At 43.7% G+C, this 19,624-nt stretch overlaps 1 protein-coding gene across 2 annotated transcripts in view; it reads left to right on the top strand.

Moving 5' to 3' along the window:
- The first annotated feature begins 2,898 nt into the window (after positions 1-2,898).
- tmem38b (transmembrane protein 38B) overlaps positions 2,899-19,624 on the top strand; it is a 37,965-nt gene continuing 21,239 nt past the window's right edge. Inside the window, exons 1-2 of one of the 2 annotated variants that reach the window (XM_033018065.1) lie at positions 2,899-3,140; positions 3,184-3,335. In XM_033018065.1, coding sequence (XP_032873956.1) covers positions 3,212-3,335 — 124 coding nt within the window. In that variant the 5' untranslated portion in view covers positions 2,899-3,140; positions 3,184-3,211. Of the gene's footprint in view, positions 3,147-3,183; positions 3,336-19,624 lie in introns of both variants that reach the window. The other variant, XM_033018063.1, reaches the window with a different exon arrangement.

Raw genomic sequence — 19,624 nt, 5'->3', positions numbered from 1 at the left:
CTGACCTGAAGTCGTGCCTGTCGGCCACGTTTCCGAACACAATGGAGGCTTCCCCTTTGTTTCCAGGTACTGAGTTTATTGTACCTGCTGTTTCGGGGAGGGGCGAGGCATGTGACAAGAATTGGCTGGAGCGAATAGCCAAGGTCAAGAACAAATTGAGGGTGAAAGCAGCGTTCCCTCTCAATAACGGGCACAAATTATCATCAGGTGTGAGACGCTCTCGGGGCTGCCGAAACAGGCGCAAGTGTGGCCTGTTCCAAGATCCCCCATCTCGGTGATCACCCAGGTTGTCTTACAATTTATCTGGGGTTTAAAGATGGGTCACGATGCACGTCGGAAGACAACGGGTGCAAAAGCAAGCCCAACATTGCCTTCATCCATGTGTGGCTGCATTAGGCTGTGTATAGAGTCAAAAGCACGTGGGCACTGAGTGTCATTACCTGCTGAGGTTCCATCAGTTCTACCGGTGTTGTGAAGGATGGGCCTGGCTCGGATGCCGCGCAGTGTGCGAGTTAGCTGGATATTGCCGCACTGACTGTCATTCATGGAAAGGTTCTTCCGTACCAACACCTTGGACCACGTCCATCGGGAAACAGTCAGCACAGAACATCCTGCAGGCACAGCGGGACAAGGACTCAATGGATAATGTGGCGTGGTTCCCTGAGCAGACTGCCCAGCTTGTCTGCAAATTGACTAATCACCACAACTCTCCAACAAGCACCAAGAGCTGGCTTGGCTGGCAGTGAGAAGGTCCCTCCCAGTCAGATCCTTTCTGCCCTGTCGGAATCTTACTACCAGTACCCACTGCCCTCGGGATGGTTATTGCAGAGGGGACAGTTGCCCACCTGAATCTGGAGAATGATGCAATGGTTTATCCTGAACAGACCCAAACATCCTCTGATTTATGGACTGTTCCCAGGGACACATTTGGAGATGGATATCAAGAGCTGCTAAAAGGTCATCAACTCGGTAAAAGACTTTCTATGTTCTGCCCGAAACTTGTTGATTTCCCAGCGGAGCAAGATGTGTAGCCATCATAATGAATGATTGCAGATCCACGTCTGGGACCAGCACGTAGAGAGTTGCCTGGCTTCAGCACCACCTTGGGCTCGGTAAGATGTCCATCAGGGAATGCTGCTGACTGGCCCATTCCAGACTGCAGGAGTATGCCAAGGCTCTGTGGTGGAGGACCACATTGAGGGGCAGGGTTTAGTGAAGCCACTTGTCAAATAAGGGAAGGGATATCAACCCAGGGGTGGAGGGGGGATCATGAGTGGCAAGGGTGCTTGGTATAAGGATAGTTTGTGAATGCCACCGAATATAACACTAATTAATGTAAAAACGCTGAGAATGTTGGAAGAATTTTTGCATGGTTCTTGTTTTACATATTTTTAAAATACTGATAATGTTTATTTTTGGGGAAAAAACAGTTCCATAGGGCCCTATCATTCATCACGTATGGCTTGTCCTTATTAGTCCTTGCACACATATTTCAGCAGAAAGTTGCATTTGCTGATGATGTTGTGTCTATCTTTGGTTCTGGCTGTTGTTGTTACTGAACTACTACCTATCTCTTTAGTGACCCTTGGACCATCCTTGATCAGACTTTGCTGACTTCACCTTGCACTAAACGTTATTCCCTTATCATGTATCCATACACTGTAAATGGCTCGATTGTAATCATGTATTGTCTTTCCGCTGACTGGATAGCACGCAACAAAAGCTTTTCACTGTACCTTGGAGCATGTGGACATAAACTAAACTGTTGTTGTTGTGTAGGAAGGAACTGCAGATGCTGGTTTAAACCGAAGATACACACAAAATGCTAGAGTAACTCAGCGGACAGGCAGCATCTCTGGAGAGAAGGGATAGGTAATGTGTGGTAAGGAACTGCAGATGTTGGTTTAACTGAAGATAGACACAAAAAGCTGGAGTAACAGTACGCTGGAATAACCCATTTCTTTCCTCCAGAGATGCTGCCTGTCCCGCTGAGTTACTCCAGCTTTTTGTGTTTATCTTAGACACAAAAGGTCTAAAACGTGTAGGGTGAAGCTGATCTGATGAGGATTGAGAGGGGTGAGCGAGGGGTGGGGGGGGAGGAAGTAGGGGCGAAGCTGATCTGATGAGGAGAGAGTGAGGGGTGAGTGAGGGAGCAGTTGATCTGATGAGGTTGAGTCTTCACGTCAGGTCTGAAGAAGGGTCTCGACCCGAAACGTTACCCATTCCTTCTCTCCAGAGATGCTGCCTGTCCTGCTGAGCTACTCCAACATTTTGTGTCTAAACTGTTGATGGTGTTGTGTCCCCAGTGCCGGGGTCGTTGCTAAACACTTTAATTATCCTTGTCATTCCTACACAGACCTTTCTGTCCTTGGTCTCCTCCATTAAATGCAAATTGGAGGAGCAGCATCTCATATTTCGCTTGGGCAGCTTACAGCCCAGTGGTATGAATATTGATTACTCTCACTTCAGGTAGCCCCGGCATTCCCTCTCTCTCTCTCTCCCCCTTTCCCTCCCCCACTCAAGTCTCACTAGCTTCTCATTTCACCCAACAAACTGTTTCCTTTATCATTGTTACTTTTTTGTATACCTTTCATTCGTTGTTCTTTATAAAACTTTATCTCTCAACATCATCGTCTATCCAGATCACTCGTTTCCTTTATCCCTAACCAGTCTGAAGGGTCTCGACCTGAAACGTCGGCCATTCCTTCTCTCCAGACATGCCGCCTGTCCCGCTGAGTTACTCCAGCACTCTGTGTCTATCTTCTGTGTAAACCAGCGCCTGCAGTTGCTTCCTGCACGACAACAGCATCATACATAAGCGATGGCAGGTAGAGGCGGCGCGCATGCGCGCTCTTCCGCCTTTTCCGTTAGTGGCGAGGGCGCGCGGCGCCGCTTTGAAATCGCCGAGCGGCAGGAGAGGAGACTCTCGCTCCACTTTACCTCAGCCCGCAGCCCGTCCGCCCGCAGCCCGTCCGCCCGCCCGCTGCATCGCTCCTCAGCCGACACCCGACACCCTCCTGTGTCAACTCGGGGATTATCGCCTGTAACCCGACACCCGGCCGGCAGGGCCGCGCTGAGCTGAGCCGAGTCTCTCGCCTTGATCCTCAGCTCGCATCGCAGCGGCCGCTGTCATCCTCCCTCCCTCCCTCACCTCCCTCGCTCCCTCCCGCCGGGAAATTCTCACCCGTCCGCGGAGTCAACGGCCCCAAGGATGGACATCGTGTCGACGCTGGGCTTGAGCAACTTCGTCGTGCAGTTCTCGCGGATTTCCCTGTATCCTTTCTTCGACATGGCCCATTACACGATGTCCATCATGAACCTGAAGAACCAGCCAGGTGAGGCGGGCGTGGAGGAGGATGTGAGGGTGAACAGCTGATCTGATGAGGAGGGCGAGGTGTGATGGAGGGTGAAGTTGCTCTGATACGGGGGGAGGGAGGGGAAGGGCAGGTGAGTTCGGTCGCCAGCCCTGTGCGGTCGGTGCGTGTGTTGGAAGGAAGTGCAGATGGTGGTTTACACTGAAGACACAAAATCCCGAAGTAACTCAGCGGAATGGGCAGTATCTAGCAAAGATCCTATAGCGGAACTATCGGATCTTTGGTATCGAGTAGGAATGGGCGACATTTACTTAGGTAGGTGCGTGCATTGGTCACGTGGGCGGTGAGAGGGGCGTGGCTCACGCTGCTCAGGTGACCTCACCTGTGCCTCTGTTCTTTGGTTCACCTGAGTCTCAAGAAGAGTCCACACCCAGACCTCCTTCCTCCATTTCCCGCCAGAGATGCTCCCTGACCCGCTCAGTTTTTCCAGCAGTTTTTTAAAATCTACTGCCTCCTGCACATTGCTTTGTTTTTGGGCCGCACCAGCAGATTCTCTGAGTTGAATGAATGCTAATTTATAATAGAATGGAATACTTTATTGTCATATGTGACTAGGCACAGTGAAATTATTTGCTTGCATACACAACGTAAACACATAGCAGTCACCTACGGCGCTCACTAAGTTACAAAGCACGCCGGCTCCTCCTTTTGTTCACATCTGATACCACAGTATAATGTGGATAAATGTGAAGTTATCCACTTTGGTGGCAAGAACAAGAAGGCAAATTATTATCTGAATAGTGTCAGATTAGGAAAAGGGGAGGTGTAATGAGACTTTGGTGTCCTTGTACATCAGTCACTGAAAGTAATCATGCAGGTACAGCAGGCAGTGAAGAAAGCTAATGGCATGTTGGCCTTCATAGCAAGAGGATTTGAGTATAGGAGCAAGGAGGTCCTACTGCAGTTATACAGGGCCCTGGTGAGACTACACCTGGAGTATTGTGTGCAGTTTTGGTCTCCTAATTTGAGGAAAGACATTCTTGCTATTGGGGTACTTATTTTGGATGATCAGCTATGATCATATTGAATGGCGGTTCTGGCTCGAAGAGCCGAATGGCCTACTGCACCTATATTCTATGACATGTCACAGTGAGATTCTTTGTTTTGCATACACAAGGTAGGCAAAGAGACGCCACATACATTGCACTGACAAAGTTACAAAGAGTCCGGAGGTAGAAGCAAGGAAATGTTGATGTTGGCTTACCATGGAAAGGCGCAAATTGCTGGAGTAACTCGGCACGTCAGGCAGCATCCCTGGAGAACATGGATAGGTGATGTTTTGAGTCGGGAGCCTTCTTCAGACTGAATTTTAAATAAGGGCCCTGACTCAAAATGTCACCTATCCATGTTCTCCAGGGATCCTGCTTGACTGCTGAGCTACTCCAGCATTTGCTTCTTTCCTAGGTTCCATGAGTACATGGTCAAACAATGTGTAGGAAACAGCTATGCCGATGGGTTGATCCTTACTCTAGGGAGTTGAGTGCAAACAATCTAAAGTGATGTAAAAATAAAGGTGCTGGATGATCTCAGCCAGTCAAGCAGCATTGGGGGAAAGAGAAAACAGTGTTTCAGTTGCATTTGTTCTGATGATAAGGCCCTCCACTCTGGTATCTATGGAAAGTCCTCGTCGTCCTCTTGAAACTTGACTTCCCTCTGTCAGAATGGACGGAGTGCTCTGTAGTGTTTCCTCTGTTTTCCTTGCAACTGCTCTTTTCCCTGGCACTGAACAATGATAGTGTTCCTGTGGTAGTTGCCTTTCATCCATCAGCCTTCACAATGAACATATTATTTGCTGCAAATTCCACCAGCTACAATGCACTTTAGATTTTTAGACTAGAGATACCGTGCAGAAATCGGCCTTTAAGCCAACGGAGACCGCACCAACCAGCAATCGCCTGGTATACTAGCACAATCCAACACACTAGGGACAATTTACAATTTTACTGAAGCCAATTAACCTACAAGCCTCTACGTCTTTGTAGTTTGGGAGGAAACCAGAGCACTCAGAGAAAACCCACATGGCAGATCGTACAAACTCCACACAGACATCACCTGTAGTCACGATCGAACCTGGGTCTCTGGTGCTGCAGGGCAGCAACTCTACCTCTGTGCCACCAATCCATCACTCCCTGTCCCACGACACCTTCCCATAAAACCGCAATACTTGTCCATTCATCTCTTTCTATCAACAAAGGACACAAACAATCATCTCATGTGAAGCAGGTTTGTACTTTTTTTGCTCTAGTCTACTGAATTCTGTTTTCACAATGTGGCTTCCTCTACATTGCAGATAGTTTTGTAGAAGTCCTTAGCAATCCCACTCCCATTCTGACTTGTCTGTCTGATCTCTCCTCCACTGCTGTAGTGAAGCCAAACGTAAATGAAAATAACAACATCTTGTCTTCCATCCATGCACGTTGCTATCTTCTGGAATGAACATTGAATTTTCCAAGTTAAGGTAAACTCTCATTGTTTGCCTTTATAATGCTTCTATTTCTTTCTCAACCAATTTCTTTAAAATGTCTTGCTAACAGACAATACTCGTACTCCTCATTACCTGATATCTCGACCTATATCCATATAGTCTCTCTTGCACCTCAATCCTCTTCCCAGTTCTCCTTTGAAAAGTTTAAACCCCCCACTCTTCCCCCAGCTCTAAGAAAGATAATTGTCACAAAACATTAACTGATTTATCTATCTGCAGCTGCAGCTGAGTTTGTGTGTTTTTGGTTATGTTTTTTGTTTCAGATTCCAGAATCTGCGGTTTTAATACTGGTTGTGAATAGTCCCTATACAGAGGGGGAGGTGTGCAATGTGTCAGATGCGATACTAAATCAAGCTTTGTGCGCTTTATTTGGTGCACATCAAAAATATGTGGTAAAAACAGAAAATGTGGGAATATTTCAGCAGATTAGGCAGCATTTATGGAAAGATACACGGTCAACTAAGGGTCGCAGACCCAGAATATAGATGTATTCACCCTCTACAGCTTCTGCCTGACATGCTGAGTTTTTCCACAATTTTCTAGTTTTATTTCACATTTCCAGTTTCTGCACATGTTAATTTTAGGATACTGCAGTATCCCATGAAGCGTTAAGATATTGGTATACTGCTGTTGTAATATTGCTCACGAGCCTTATGGTGTATTCTTGTAGCTATTTCATATGTCTTTTAATTCTTACTCGGGACCAGCATTTTATTTTTCGCAATGAACATCACTGAAGCAAATGACCCTGATGTTATTAAATTAATGTTTATGGAGCTTGATGTGGTTGGGAAGATTAACAGCCTATTAATTGCATGAAGGTTGAAATTTGAAGCTTGGGAAATATTGTTCAAATTGTGCAGGGTGCTGGGGTATTGCGCACAATTTTAATTAAAGATCAGGTATACTAGTATCGGAGACAGTCCAAAAGAGATTCCTCTGGCTAATTCCTGGGATAGGATTGTTCTATATTCTTTGGAATATATATGAATAAGTGCTGATCTTATGTAGGAAAAATGACAGGGTAACTATCAAGATGTTTCCACTACTGGGAGAATTTTGAACAATGGGACTGAGTTACAAGGTTAAATGGCAATAATTAAAAACGGAGGTACTTAGGAATATTTTCTTGCAAAAGGTGGTGAATTTCTGGAATTCTCTATCCCAGTGGGTGTTAGGTGTTTTGAGAGGAAGTAGATACATTTTTGAAAGATCAGAGAATTGGGGCCTACAGGGGAAGTGCCGCAGAAAAGAGAGGCCCTGGGCATATTGAATGGTGTGGCACGTTCTCGGAAAAGTAGTCGAGTGATCTATTTGTTATTCTAATTTGTTATGTATCTGTGTCAATTGCATGCTGCCTTTCTCATAATTCTGATATAAAAGGATAGTCACAATCCTAAGAAACATTGTGTTATAGAAAATTGCGTTGTAATGGCAATTATGTCAATGGTGGAAAGGAGGTTCGGGGCTAGGGAATTTCAGACTCGCAATAACAAAATTACTACTCCAGGATTTTCAAAAAAAGTTTTTTCCAATAGTATTTTGTTATTTTTGTTAAATTTTGTTTTAATTTTGTGTTAATAGAAGTGAATGCTGCTTAATTTCAATGGCCACCTGCGGTTAAAGTAGCAGTTATATTCTCAAGAAACATTGTGCATAACTGCTTAGAGATTACGTGGAAACAGTTTTTTCAAAATCCTCTATGCTGTTTAAATCCAAGACAGTTTTTTTCCCATGCTTGTCAATTTCTGAACTAACTGTTAAGTGGTTCTCCAGTTCCTGATTGAGATCATGTTATAACCAATTTGCATTGTATCCAATTTGTGTGATGGAAACTTGAGTTGCAGCAAAACTACCTGTACTTAATTGTCTTTGAGGGAAAATGTCGAGGAGGTCTTAAGGGGCATGGTTTAGATTTATTTATAGAAACTATTGTAACAGTGCAGCTGATTAATACTGGCTGGGATCTTATTAAAAACTACTTTTTTATAAGAGGTTATGACTCAAGGCTGAGTGCTCAGCCCCCTTCTCTACTCACTCTTTTCCCATGACTGTGTAGCTCGACACAGTTGCAACACCATCTTTAAATTCACCGACGATGCCATCGTTGTTGGATGAATTACAGTGATTGATGAGTCCGTGTATAGGAGGGAGATCGATCATCTAATTGAATGGTGCCAGAAGAACAATCTTGGAATTGATTGTTGGCTTCAGTAGAGGAAAGCAGAGGATCTACAAACCTGTTCATCGACAGGTCGGTGGCTGAGTCAACAGCTTCAATTCCTGGGTATGCATATTTCTGCAGATCTGTCCTGGACTCAGCATGGCTTTTTCCCAACAGCCATCAGGCTACTGAACACTACAAATGCCAACTAAACTCTGAAATATGAACTCTCTTGGTTGCACTAGTGACTTTGGCATTTTGTTTTGATTTTCCACGCTGATTTTTTTTTTAGATATTGTATTATTTGTTTATTACATCTGTTGAGTGCTGTGTTTACCAACCGGTGGTGCTGCTGTTGCAAGTAAGAATTTCATTGTTCCATTTCTGTGCATATGACAATTAAATATTCTTAACTCTAGTCTCGAAGTTTGGTGATTGGGTGGGAGAACTGAGTATATAAAATGCCAAATGTAGCATTTCAGGTTCTCCATTTGCTCTCTTACAAAATATTTACCTGTGATTACATTATTTTTGGGTGACTGTACTGGAAAGAGAAAGATAGGATGAAAGATGGTGGTTATTCTGTTTCCTATACGTTACAATTCTCAGTGCAACAAGACATCATACTCTCTATTTTCATTTTGGGTGATGTACAGTAAAAACATACTGTATTTAGGACTTTTCATTCCTTTAATGTTTATCAAGATTCTGTCAGCTCTTACCTCAAAGTGCTGCACCTGGTTTGACCAAGATGGTCTGATGGCATATTGGGAAGTAGGAACCTTTTATTTTACTTGTATCCAATGCACAAGCTGGTACAGGCATTAGGAAGTCCAGTTGATAGGCTGATGTCTTGGCTGAAACCAGGGGTTGTGAAAATCCTTCTCAAAAAGCTGTGCTAGTAATAATTTCAAGATTTCTCAGAGAAATGTCTTGCGGTTTGAGTATTTTGTGTCCACAGTTTGACTTCCAACTTCTGAAAGAAACCTGAAATACAAAGCTAATTTTAACAGCACATTAGAAAACCCCAGAGACTAGTTAGGAAATGTTTGTCTCTGGTTCATGCTGACATTTGTTGCTTCTGTGCGATTGTTGCTATTGAAGTGTTTTGCAGAATAGGGAGGTTGCACGGTAGTCGGGTTACTACCCATGACCCGTACTGTTGCTAGGCTACGCCAACTGGAGTACACGCGATGAACTGCAGGTAAGCACTGACCATTGTTTCCAGCGTAGTGGGCCCGTTAAAACTCATCGAAATTGTCAATTTTTGCGCTGTAAATAATTATGGAAATCGGGATAAGCGTGAGAGACATTTAACCTACTTCAGAATTCTAAAAGTGAGGAGAAATTACGGTAGATAGAAGCGAGAGCTGAAGGGACAACAACAGCCAAAGTGCTTGGCGAACATTACCCATTTGCTCATTCCATATCATCAACAGTAAGACATTATTTGTGTTTTTTTTTAATTCCTTTGGCATCTAAAAAGTTTCAGAAGTTTCTAAAAACCTCCGCAGTTTTGGGGACAGAGCCTTCTCCAGGGCAGCTCCCAGGCTCTAGAACTCCCTCCCCCAACTGATCCGCAATTCCGTGTCCCTCACCATCTTCCAGTCCCGCCTCAAGACCCATCTCTTCACCTCTGCCTATCCTTAGCCCCACGTCCCCCTCCCTTTTCATCTGTGCATTAATTGCCTCATATTGTGTTTTGAATTGAATTCTGACTTTACTTTGTGTACTAGTCATATCTCTACTATTTATTTCATTCCCCTTACATGTTTTTCCTCTACCTGCTAAATTTTTGTAAGGTGTCCTTGAGACTCTTGAAAGGCGCCCATAAATAAAATTTATTTTATTAGAAAATTTAAAAATCGCCCATGGTTCTCATGGGTTTTTACATACAAAAAGAAAATGCCTCTGAAGCAAAATTTACAGCCAGATTTATCACTTCTGAGACTTTTTAGATACCAAAGGAATCAAGAAAAAACACAAATAATGCCTTACTGTTGAAGAAATGCAGTGAGCAAACGCGATATTTCCCAATATTTTCAATTTAGATATCTGCACGGCCAATGTTCGCCAAGCACTTTAGCTGTTGTTGTCCCTTCAGCTCTCGCTTCTCTTTACCTTCATTTCGCTTCACTTTTGGAATTCTGAAGTTGGGTACATGTCTCTCACGCTTACCCCGATTTCTACAATTTTTTACAGCGCAAAAATTCAACATTTTGGCGGTTTTTAACAGGTAGGAAAGTACGCGTTTCGTGTATTAACAACATATACGAAGCTGCGATGTCCTCCAGATGGATTGGGCGGCTCTGCGCGTCAAGCCCTATGACCCAGTGACCTTACGTGCAACCCCCCTATATACTATAGATAGCAGAACAAAGCTTAGTATACAACAGGACCAGCAGATTTGATACGTAACTTAATCTCATTTAATTTGAAGATAATTAAGAATTGTATCTATTTTGGTTTTGTGCAGTCACACAAAATCTTATGAAAAGTTTAGGCTAGGATTAATGAGATTCATCTTTCTGAATTGAGTTTTATGTTAGGTTTTCAAGAAAAGGAGCTCAGATAAACCATTTGGCATATTTGGATGCGTTTAAATGTACTGTGTGTATATGTAAGATGTTATACTACACCATTGGAGAAAAAGGATGTTTGCAAGTATTTACACTGAGAGGAAAATAAAATTTGTGACTGACACCTTCATAACTGAGAAAATGTCCAAGTCTTACATATGTGGTTAAATGTAGTTTTTGTTTTTTCTTTTTGGGTTCTTTTTCACCTGTAGTCCACTAACGAATTGTTGAGGATTGTGATTATTTCCAAACTAAATTGCTTTTCTTTAATTTTAAGAAGTCCTGAAAATATTTTACTTTGTTTAATGGGGTATACCAATTGAGTATCTAGTGACATACAAAATTATAATTACAGATTAGTTTAGTTTAGGGATACAGAATGGAAACAAGCTCTTCTGCCCACCGAGTCCACGCCAACGAATGATCACCCGTACACCAGCTCTATCCTACACTCTAGGTCAATTTACAGAACCTAATTAACCAACAAACCTGCAGATCTTTGGAATGTGGGAGGAAACCAGAGCACCCATAGAAAAGCCAGAGGTCATGGGGAATGTATAAACTCCGTGCAGACAGCACCCACAGCCAGGATTGGACCCGGTTCTCCGGCACTGATAGGAAGCAACTCTACCACTGCGGCAATGTGCAGGTGGTCACCGCTAATCCCAATTTATTTTATGTCCCATTTCCTCAGATAATTGAAATCGTAACAAATTTTAGTTTGTAACATTTCAGACCAAGTTAAACGTATTTATAATCTTTTATTTTGCTATTTGTAAAGATGAGTGTTTTTCATTTTGTGCTTTACTATTTGAGAATGCTTCAATTCCCATGAGTAATAGATCAATCAGCGTTCAATTTAGGACTGACAGGAATCCACCAAGAGCTGATTACTGATTTAAGCTGAATTATAGTGAGTCTCACCAATAAAGATCACAAGTTTTGCGAGCAGCTTTTTTTTTAGTTTGTTGGCTAGTAGCATTGCTGCTAGCCTATTGTTCTGTATTGCATTGAGGAAAAATAATGCATTTGTTGCATTCTGAGATACTGTCAGAAAATGTGAAATTTGTCTGAACACTAAGGCTTCTGCAAGGCATTGTGTGACTATCATAAACACATTGGTTATACCTTCTCCTGGATTTATTTACCGTTGTTGACTGATTTTGATGGGGAGGAGCTTCCTTTGTAAAGGCATCAAGATATATTCTGATTGTCAGTAAGATATAAAGGTTATAAATGAAACCTGCTGAAAACATGAGCAGTTAAATGGAAAGATGTATGGTCAGCCTTGCACTTTGAAACATTTATCATGTTCTACACCTGACATGTCCTGACATTAATATTTTAAGTTTGCTTTAAATTCTTTTGTAACCAATATTTCTCAAACCAAACGCATTCCTTCCATCCATGTCTTCCTTGTCACATTGTACTAGTCATAACTCAAACTGGTTATCCACATTGTCAATTATTTTTTGATTTATGAATATCTTTTAACTAAAGTTACATGGCTCAGGCACAGTTACAGTCAAAGAAAAGGAAATTGTGATAAGGATGCATTGGTTATATTTGCACTATAGATCCCTTTTACTCATTTGTTCATAGGTTGCTGGTAGCTAGAAACAACATTTATTGTCCCTCCCTAATTGCCCCTGAACCGAGGACACAGTTGAATCAACCATATTGGTAGTCCTGGAGTAGTCTTCACATCCGACCCGGTAGATGCCATAGATTTCCTTCCCGAAAGACATAGAAAATCATATAAATTTGTTGGATGTTCTGGTCATATCATGCTTAACATTACTGGAACAAATGCTTTTTCTTGATACTCCTGGTTTTTATTTAAAATAATGGAAATATTGCATTTGTTATCAGATGATGTTTAAAACCAAACGTCAAACTTTGAGGGAATAGAGCAAGAAAGCGGAGCTGAGGTCAAGAATTGGTTAAGATTGTGTTGATGGACAGAGGATAAAACCGATGGAGCACCCAATGTCACTCTTGGCACCAAATTCAAGCATGGTATAATTGTTCCCAGCCAACTTCATCAGTCAACATTCTCATTGCGAACATCTGGAGTCTATTAAGGAAACTGTCATTTTCGTTAGCCAAGCATCAGGTTGAGATATTTATATTCAAGAAACATTCCTTACAGACGATGTGCAGAACAGAACTCCCCTACACACACCCCTCCCCCCACCCCCCTCCACAAAACCCTGCCCCTACCCCCACCACCCCCTGAGTCCAGCGGTCCACAAGCCGTGAGTGACTGAACTGGGTGTCCGCAAGCCGTGAGTGAGTGAACTGGGTGTCCGCAAGCCGTGAGTGAGTGAACTGTGTGTCCGCAAGCCATGAGTGAATGAACTGTGAGTCCGCAAGCCATGGCTGAGTGAACTGTGAAGTCCGCAAGCCGTGGCTGAGTGAACTGTGAAGTCCGCAAGCCGTGGCTGAGTGAACTCCCCGACCGGCCCCTGACAGCTGCACCTTAAGCCGTGCGGCACCCCAGGCTGCAGGACGCTCCCCCCGACAGCCCCCACCTGAAGCCGACCCCATCCCCCGGCTGCAGAACGCAACAAGAAAGAATGGACTGAATAAATCCCCTCTTTAACGTTTAAATTGTTGTTATATTTTAAGAGTTATTCACATTTTAAGCCCGTCAGCTGCACCTACGCAATAATACATGCGTATTCTACGTCACAATGGGAACCCAATGGGAGGGAATGGCTGCGCCTCCAGAGAGCTGCAAAGAGTGTATGGGGAGGGGGGTGTTTGAGGGAGGGATGGAGTGAGCGCGTTAGGGGGGGGGGAGGGAAGGGCAAGGGCCGAGTGGTGGGGGTGAGGGGAGGAGGGGGCATCGGGGGCGTCACGACGGGAACCCGTCAGCCGCACCTGCGCAGTTGGGGGTATGCGTGAGTGGTGGAATATTGGAATTGGTGGAGAGGTGGAATATTGCGTTGGGGGACCAGGCCTCCCATGTGAGAATGGGACCCAACGGGTCCCACTTACTCTAGTGTATGTTACTAAAACTCTCATCTTGTTTGTGATTCTGTGTGTGTGCGTGCTCCCAGAACTACGCCAAATCGGTACACAATTGCATTACAATTTTTGGGCCACCTTACTCATAATTGCCCTGTGGTGTGTTTTTATCAAGTTTCGTTCAGATTGATGTTATATTTTACAAGTTATTCACATTTTTAACTTTACAAAATCCAGTTTGGCTAAGAATCACTTGAACTTGCAGTAGCAGTTGCAGTGGTATTTACAACTATGACGTCAGAATAGGATCTAATTTACAGAATAGGATCTAATCAGTGCTCCACCTGACAATTACATCACAATGGGATCTCATTTACATAAACTGCTCGTGAGCAGTGTTCCAGCCCACAATTACATCACAATGGCATCAGCAGCTTCCACCTCAAGGGGGATAGGGAGAGGAGAGTGGTTATGGAGGAAGGGAGTGAGAGATTTAAAAAAAACCCAGTTTTAATCAAATTCTTGGGGGAAGGTTTCATTTACAAGAAAACATCGCGGTTTTCATTGGGGGGGGGGGGGTCGAATAGGGGAGAGGTTTCATTTACAAAAAAAAATCAAGATTTTTCCTAGCGGGGGTGGGAGGTGAGTGCCGACGTCCCACCTGGTCTAGTATATATTACTAAAACTCTCTTCTTGTTTGTGATTCTGTGTGCGTGCATGAACCCGGAACTCCGCCAAAACGGTACACAATAGCGCAGGGCTCTCACATAACTTTTTTTCTCTTGTCAGCCGGGCAGCTTTTTAGGTTGCCAAATGACAATTTAGGTGGTCATTTAAGACGGCTTGCATGACGTATGCGATAATGTACTCAGACGACGTGCGTAGTTACCAGTCGTAATTATGCTCAATGAAGCATTCACATATTATTTCTTCTTCAAATAAAGTCAAAAACTAAACATATTCACCAATCAAGACATGATATATACCACAATGACATGCAGCTAAATTATAATACAGTATCTCAACTCTTTTTACACGTTGCAAAGAATGCAATTTCTATTATTTCTTTCCACTTCCAAACAAAGATGTGGTTGGATTATTCAGCGTATGATCAACCTGTGTCAATAAATCCTGGACCATGGTAACATATATGCTTAATCATGCACACTACAGATTGATGCAAGCATGTTTTCAGTGAAGGACTGAAAATTATGACATGGCCATTAGCATGGGTCATTATTGCTATTGGTACATAAACACTCGCGCTTCCGACATAATTTATCCACAACAAAATATACATGTTGCAAGGAAATTTCTAAAGGCATTTTTTGATAATAGCTGTTAAAACTGACTATACCCATCTGACAGGTTAAACACTATGGCCAAACGACATAACCAGCAAATCTTTTGACAAAATATTTTAAAGTGTCAAAAGCCACACTACCAGACATTCAGATTAGATGTATGTGTTGTGAACAGCAATGAAGATACCCAGTTTGTACGCACCAGATTTAAAAAAAAATTATTGATAAACACTGTTTCCATCATTCCCACTTCAGAATTAACGTTAACATTTCAACTGAAATATCTCCTGACCAAATTTATGATGTACTAGACTAAGTGGGACCCATCCCACCCCCGCTAGGAAAAATCTTGATTTTTTTTTGTAAATGAAACCTCTCCCCATTTCACCCCCACATTGAAAACCGCAATGTTTTCTTGTAAATGAAACCTCCCCCCAAGAATTTGATTAAAACTTTTTTTTTTTTTAATCTCACTCCCTCCCTCCATAACCGCTCTCCCCTCCCTATCCCCCTTGAGGTGGAAGCTGCTGATGCCATTGTGATGTAATTGTGGGTTGGAACACTGCTCACGGGCAGTTTATGTAAATTAGATCCCATTGTGATGTCATTGTCAGGTGGAGCACTGCTCACAGGCAGTTTATGTAAATGAGATCCTATTCTGACATAGTTGTAAATACCACTGCAACTGCTACTGCAAGTTCAAGTGATTCTTTGCCAAACTGGATTTTGTAAAGTTAAAAATGTGAATAACTTGTAAAATATAACATCAATCTGAACGAAACTTGATAAAAACACACCACAGGGCAATTGTAAGGTGGCCAAATATTGTGATGCAATTGTGTACCGTTTTGGCGTAGTTCTGGGAGCGTGCACGCACATAGAATCACAAACAAGATGAGAGTTTTAGTAACATATACATTCTCACACGGGAGGCCTGGTCCCCCAACACAATATTCCACCTCTCCACCAATTACAACATTCCACCACTCACGCATAGCCCCAACTGCGCAGATGCAGCTGACGGGTTCCCGTTGTGACGCCCCTAATGCCCCCTCCTCCCCTCACCCCCCCCACTCGGCCCTTGCCCTTCCCGTCAGTCACGCCTGCGCAGTTGGGGGCTGTGGGTGAGTGGTGAAATACCAGCCCCCCCCCCCCACCTCGTGAAAAAGGAACACGATAGCACTACGATTTTTGGCCCACTTATTAACCATTGTCCTGAGATGTAAATGAAATAAGTTTCGTTCGGATTGATGTTATATTTTACAAGTTATTGACATTCTAAACTTTACAAAAAACACCTTTCCCTTGCCCTGCCCGTCAGCAGCGTTCGACGTCACATGTGATCCCGAATCTCATTTACATTAAAAAAATCACGATTTAAAAAGAAAAATCAGTTTTAATCAAGTTCTTCCGTTTTCATTTACAGCTAACATTGTGTTTACGTTATTTTAAAGAAATAATGCCATTTTCGTTGAGAATTTCATTGTGATTTTCATTGTGTGGGGGTGGGTAGGGGGGAGGTGAGGTATTGGGGAGCATGCGGTTAGAGGGAGAGAAGGGGGCTAGGGAGGGGAGAGGGGTTAGGGAGGGAATGACTGAGGGTAGGGGAAATGGGAGGGAGAGGGGAGGGAGTGGGGGAGGGGAGGAGAAGAGGGAGGGTGAAGAGGGGTAGGGAGTGCTGGGGATGAAGGGGAATGGAGCATACGGATAGGAAGAGCGATGGCGAGGTAATGGAGGAGGGGAGGGAGGGGGTGAGGGGAGGAAGCAAGGTGGAGGGTGGGGAGAAGGAGGATAATGGAGGAGGGGGATAGGGGACTGAAGAGGGAGAGTGCGATGCGTTCACATTGATCTTATATTTTACGTTATTGCCATTTTAAACTTTAAAAACATCAGCCGCGCCTGTGTATTTGGGGGCTATGGGTGAGTGGTGGAATATTGCGTTGGGGGAACGGGCCCAACAGTTTCACACTTGGTCTAGTGTATAATTTTAAATGGTTTTTGAGGGAAAAGAGCACTATATGAAGGTATTGGAGGGGGTGAGGAATTGGTTAAATCAGTAGCAATAACATGATTTTATGTGAGATCTGAACTGAACTGAACTGAACTTTATTTATAGAGCACTTTAAAAACAACCACTGTTGCAACAAAGTGCTGTACATGACTAATCATAAACAAAACAAAACAATAAAAACATTAAAAGACAGTAAAAACAATAAGAAACAATAATAGAAACACTAAAACAAGAGCAAAGTCTCATGCAGGGGCGAAAGCCAAGGAATAGAAAAGGGTTTTAAGACTAGTTTTGAAAATGGACAGTGAAGGGGCCTGTCTAATGTGCAAAGGTAGAATGTTCCATAATGTCGGAGCAGCAACAGAGAAGGCTCTATCCCCTCTGAGCTTCAGCTCAGAGGTGTGCAGAAAGGTTACCAATTGTATTTATTTTTTGCTATATTGATATTTCTTTTGGCTTCAGTCTAAAAGTTAATGTTCCTTCAGATTCCAGATGCTGTAAAAACTGATTGCCAGCATCTTTGGTGGTATTGTTTATGCTGCCAAAATGACTGCTGCAACAGGAGCCTTTGGCCCAATTATCCCTTTTACTGTATCTCTGAACTCTGGCAGCGGCAGCAACCGCGCCACTACCTTGGTTAATTTTTAGTCTTGCCTCAAAGTTCAACTCTGCTGTACTATAGAGGAACTTGGTTGTGACTCCATTATAAGAACAATGATGGATCCTTAAATCTAGTCTTAGCCCCCCCCCCCCATGGCTGATCATGGGTGTCTCCGGGGTTGGAGGACGCCTGTGCGTGACTTTGTTTAACGTGGGGAGACTGGTGCACAGACAGCAACCACACGGTCCTTGACAGATGTGGGTCAGGATCCAATGGCATGGAGTCCAGGACGACCGGAGCCCCTTTTCTGCTGCAGCCTTCATCCGTGTTCCCAGCCGATGTGACGCTCCACTAAGGCAGGGCTGCCAACATTGGGTGAGAGTTGAGAGTGAGAAATTGCGAGGGAGCGTAACGACTAAGTGGGGGGGGGGGGGGGGGGGGGGGGGGGGAGGGTGTGGGAGGTGTGCCCCCTCCGACAGTAGGGAGCGTTTGCATTTTTCAGCTTGAAATTGTGCAATCTGGTGCATACTGCAGCGAGTCTTTTAACTTACATTTGAATGCAACATTTATGCTTCAAATTGGATTAAGTATGAATAAGGTTAGGCTAAATTACATTCGTAATAACATTCCACAGTAGAGCCAGGCTCTAATCAACAGGTGCAGCACATGAATGACCTTAGTATATTCATATTATATTCAGATATAGTTATATTATATTTATAGTATATTCAGATTATAATTTATGCTGCTATGCATATATATAGAGAGAAACAAAAATATAGAAACAAGGAAAGAGGAGTCAGACTTCCATCACTGTTCTGCACAAATAAATCAATCAACCATACCCTTTGACTATAGAAACAAGATGAAAATAATACCACATATTTAACCGTTTATGGTTCAATGAAATTAAGATATAATGTAATTTTTATATGTATATATATATATATAGAAACAGGCCCTTCGGCCCACCAAGTCCACACCGACCAGCAATCTACCATACACCAGTTGTATCCTACAGCCAGGGACAATTTACAGAAGCCAATTAACCTACAAACCTGCACTTCTTTCGGATGTGGGAGAAACCGGAATATCCAGAGAAAACCATGTGGTCATCAGGAGAATGTACAAATACTGTACAGACAGCACCCATAGTCAGGATCAAATCTGGGTCTGTGGTGCTGCAAGGCAGCAACTCTACCGCTGCGCCACCGTGCCACGCCATTAAATTCTTTTTTCTGTAATATATTGATCACGTCAATAAAGATGAACACATGATTCTGATTTCTGCCCTTAACACACATCTCCAGTCATTGTGTTTTATGGCTGGTTTTCAACCTCTTCACTCTGAAGGTCTCGACCCGAAACACCACCTATTCTTTCTCTCCAGAGATGCTGCCGGTCCTGCTGTTATTCCAGCTTTTAGTGTCTATCTTCACATTCACCGTCTATCTCCATATTCACCGACCCCTGCCTAAACCACAGAACCCTCTTCTCCACAGTGGGCAACCTCCTCAAGCCTCGAGCCAACACTCTCCCTACCTCTACTCCGGATCTCTGCAACTCATTCCTCCACTTTTTCGCTGATAAAATCAGCACCATCTATCAATCTTTATCCCCTGTACCTGACTCCCCAGCATCTACTCCACCACCTACCAAGGCCCCTCCTTTGAACATCTCCACTGACCTCCTTACCCCTCCTCCACACTGCTTCCTCTCCCAGTTTGACCTGGTCACCCCTACTGAAATCTCCAAACTCATCAGCTCTTCCAAACCCACTACCTGCTCCCTCGACCATCTCCCCACTCCCCTGCTGAAGTCCTGCCTCCCCGTTCTCTGCCCCTACCTCACTAATTTCTTCAACTCCTCATTGTCCCAAGGAATTGTCCCTCCGCTTTCAAAACTGCTGCTGTCACACCAATCTTAAAGAAACCTGGTCTCGATCCCTCCTCTCATTAACTACCGCCCAATCTCAAACCTCCCCTTTCTTTCAAAAACCCTGGAGCGTATCGTTGCGTCACAACTTCATTCCCACCTCCTTGCGTACAACCTATTTGAACCCATCCAATCTGGCTTTCGCCCCCTCCATAGCACAGAAACTGCTCTCCTCAAAGTCCTCAACGACCTCCTCAC

The sequence above is a fragment of the Amblyraja radiata genome, chromosome 3, assembly GCF_010909765.2.
Source record: "Amblyraja radiata isolate CabotCenter1 chromosome 3, sAmbRad1.1.pri, whole genome shotgun sequence".
NCBI classification, from domain to species: Eukaryota; Metazoa; Chordata; class Chondrichthyes; order Rajiformes; family Rajidae; genus Amblyraja; species Amblyraja radiata.
Note: the sequence above shows the minus strand (reverse complement) of the source record. Positions and strands in the feature narration are given on the sequence as shown.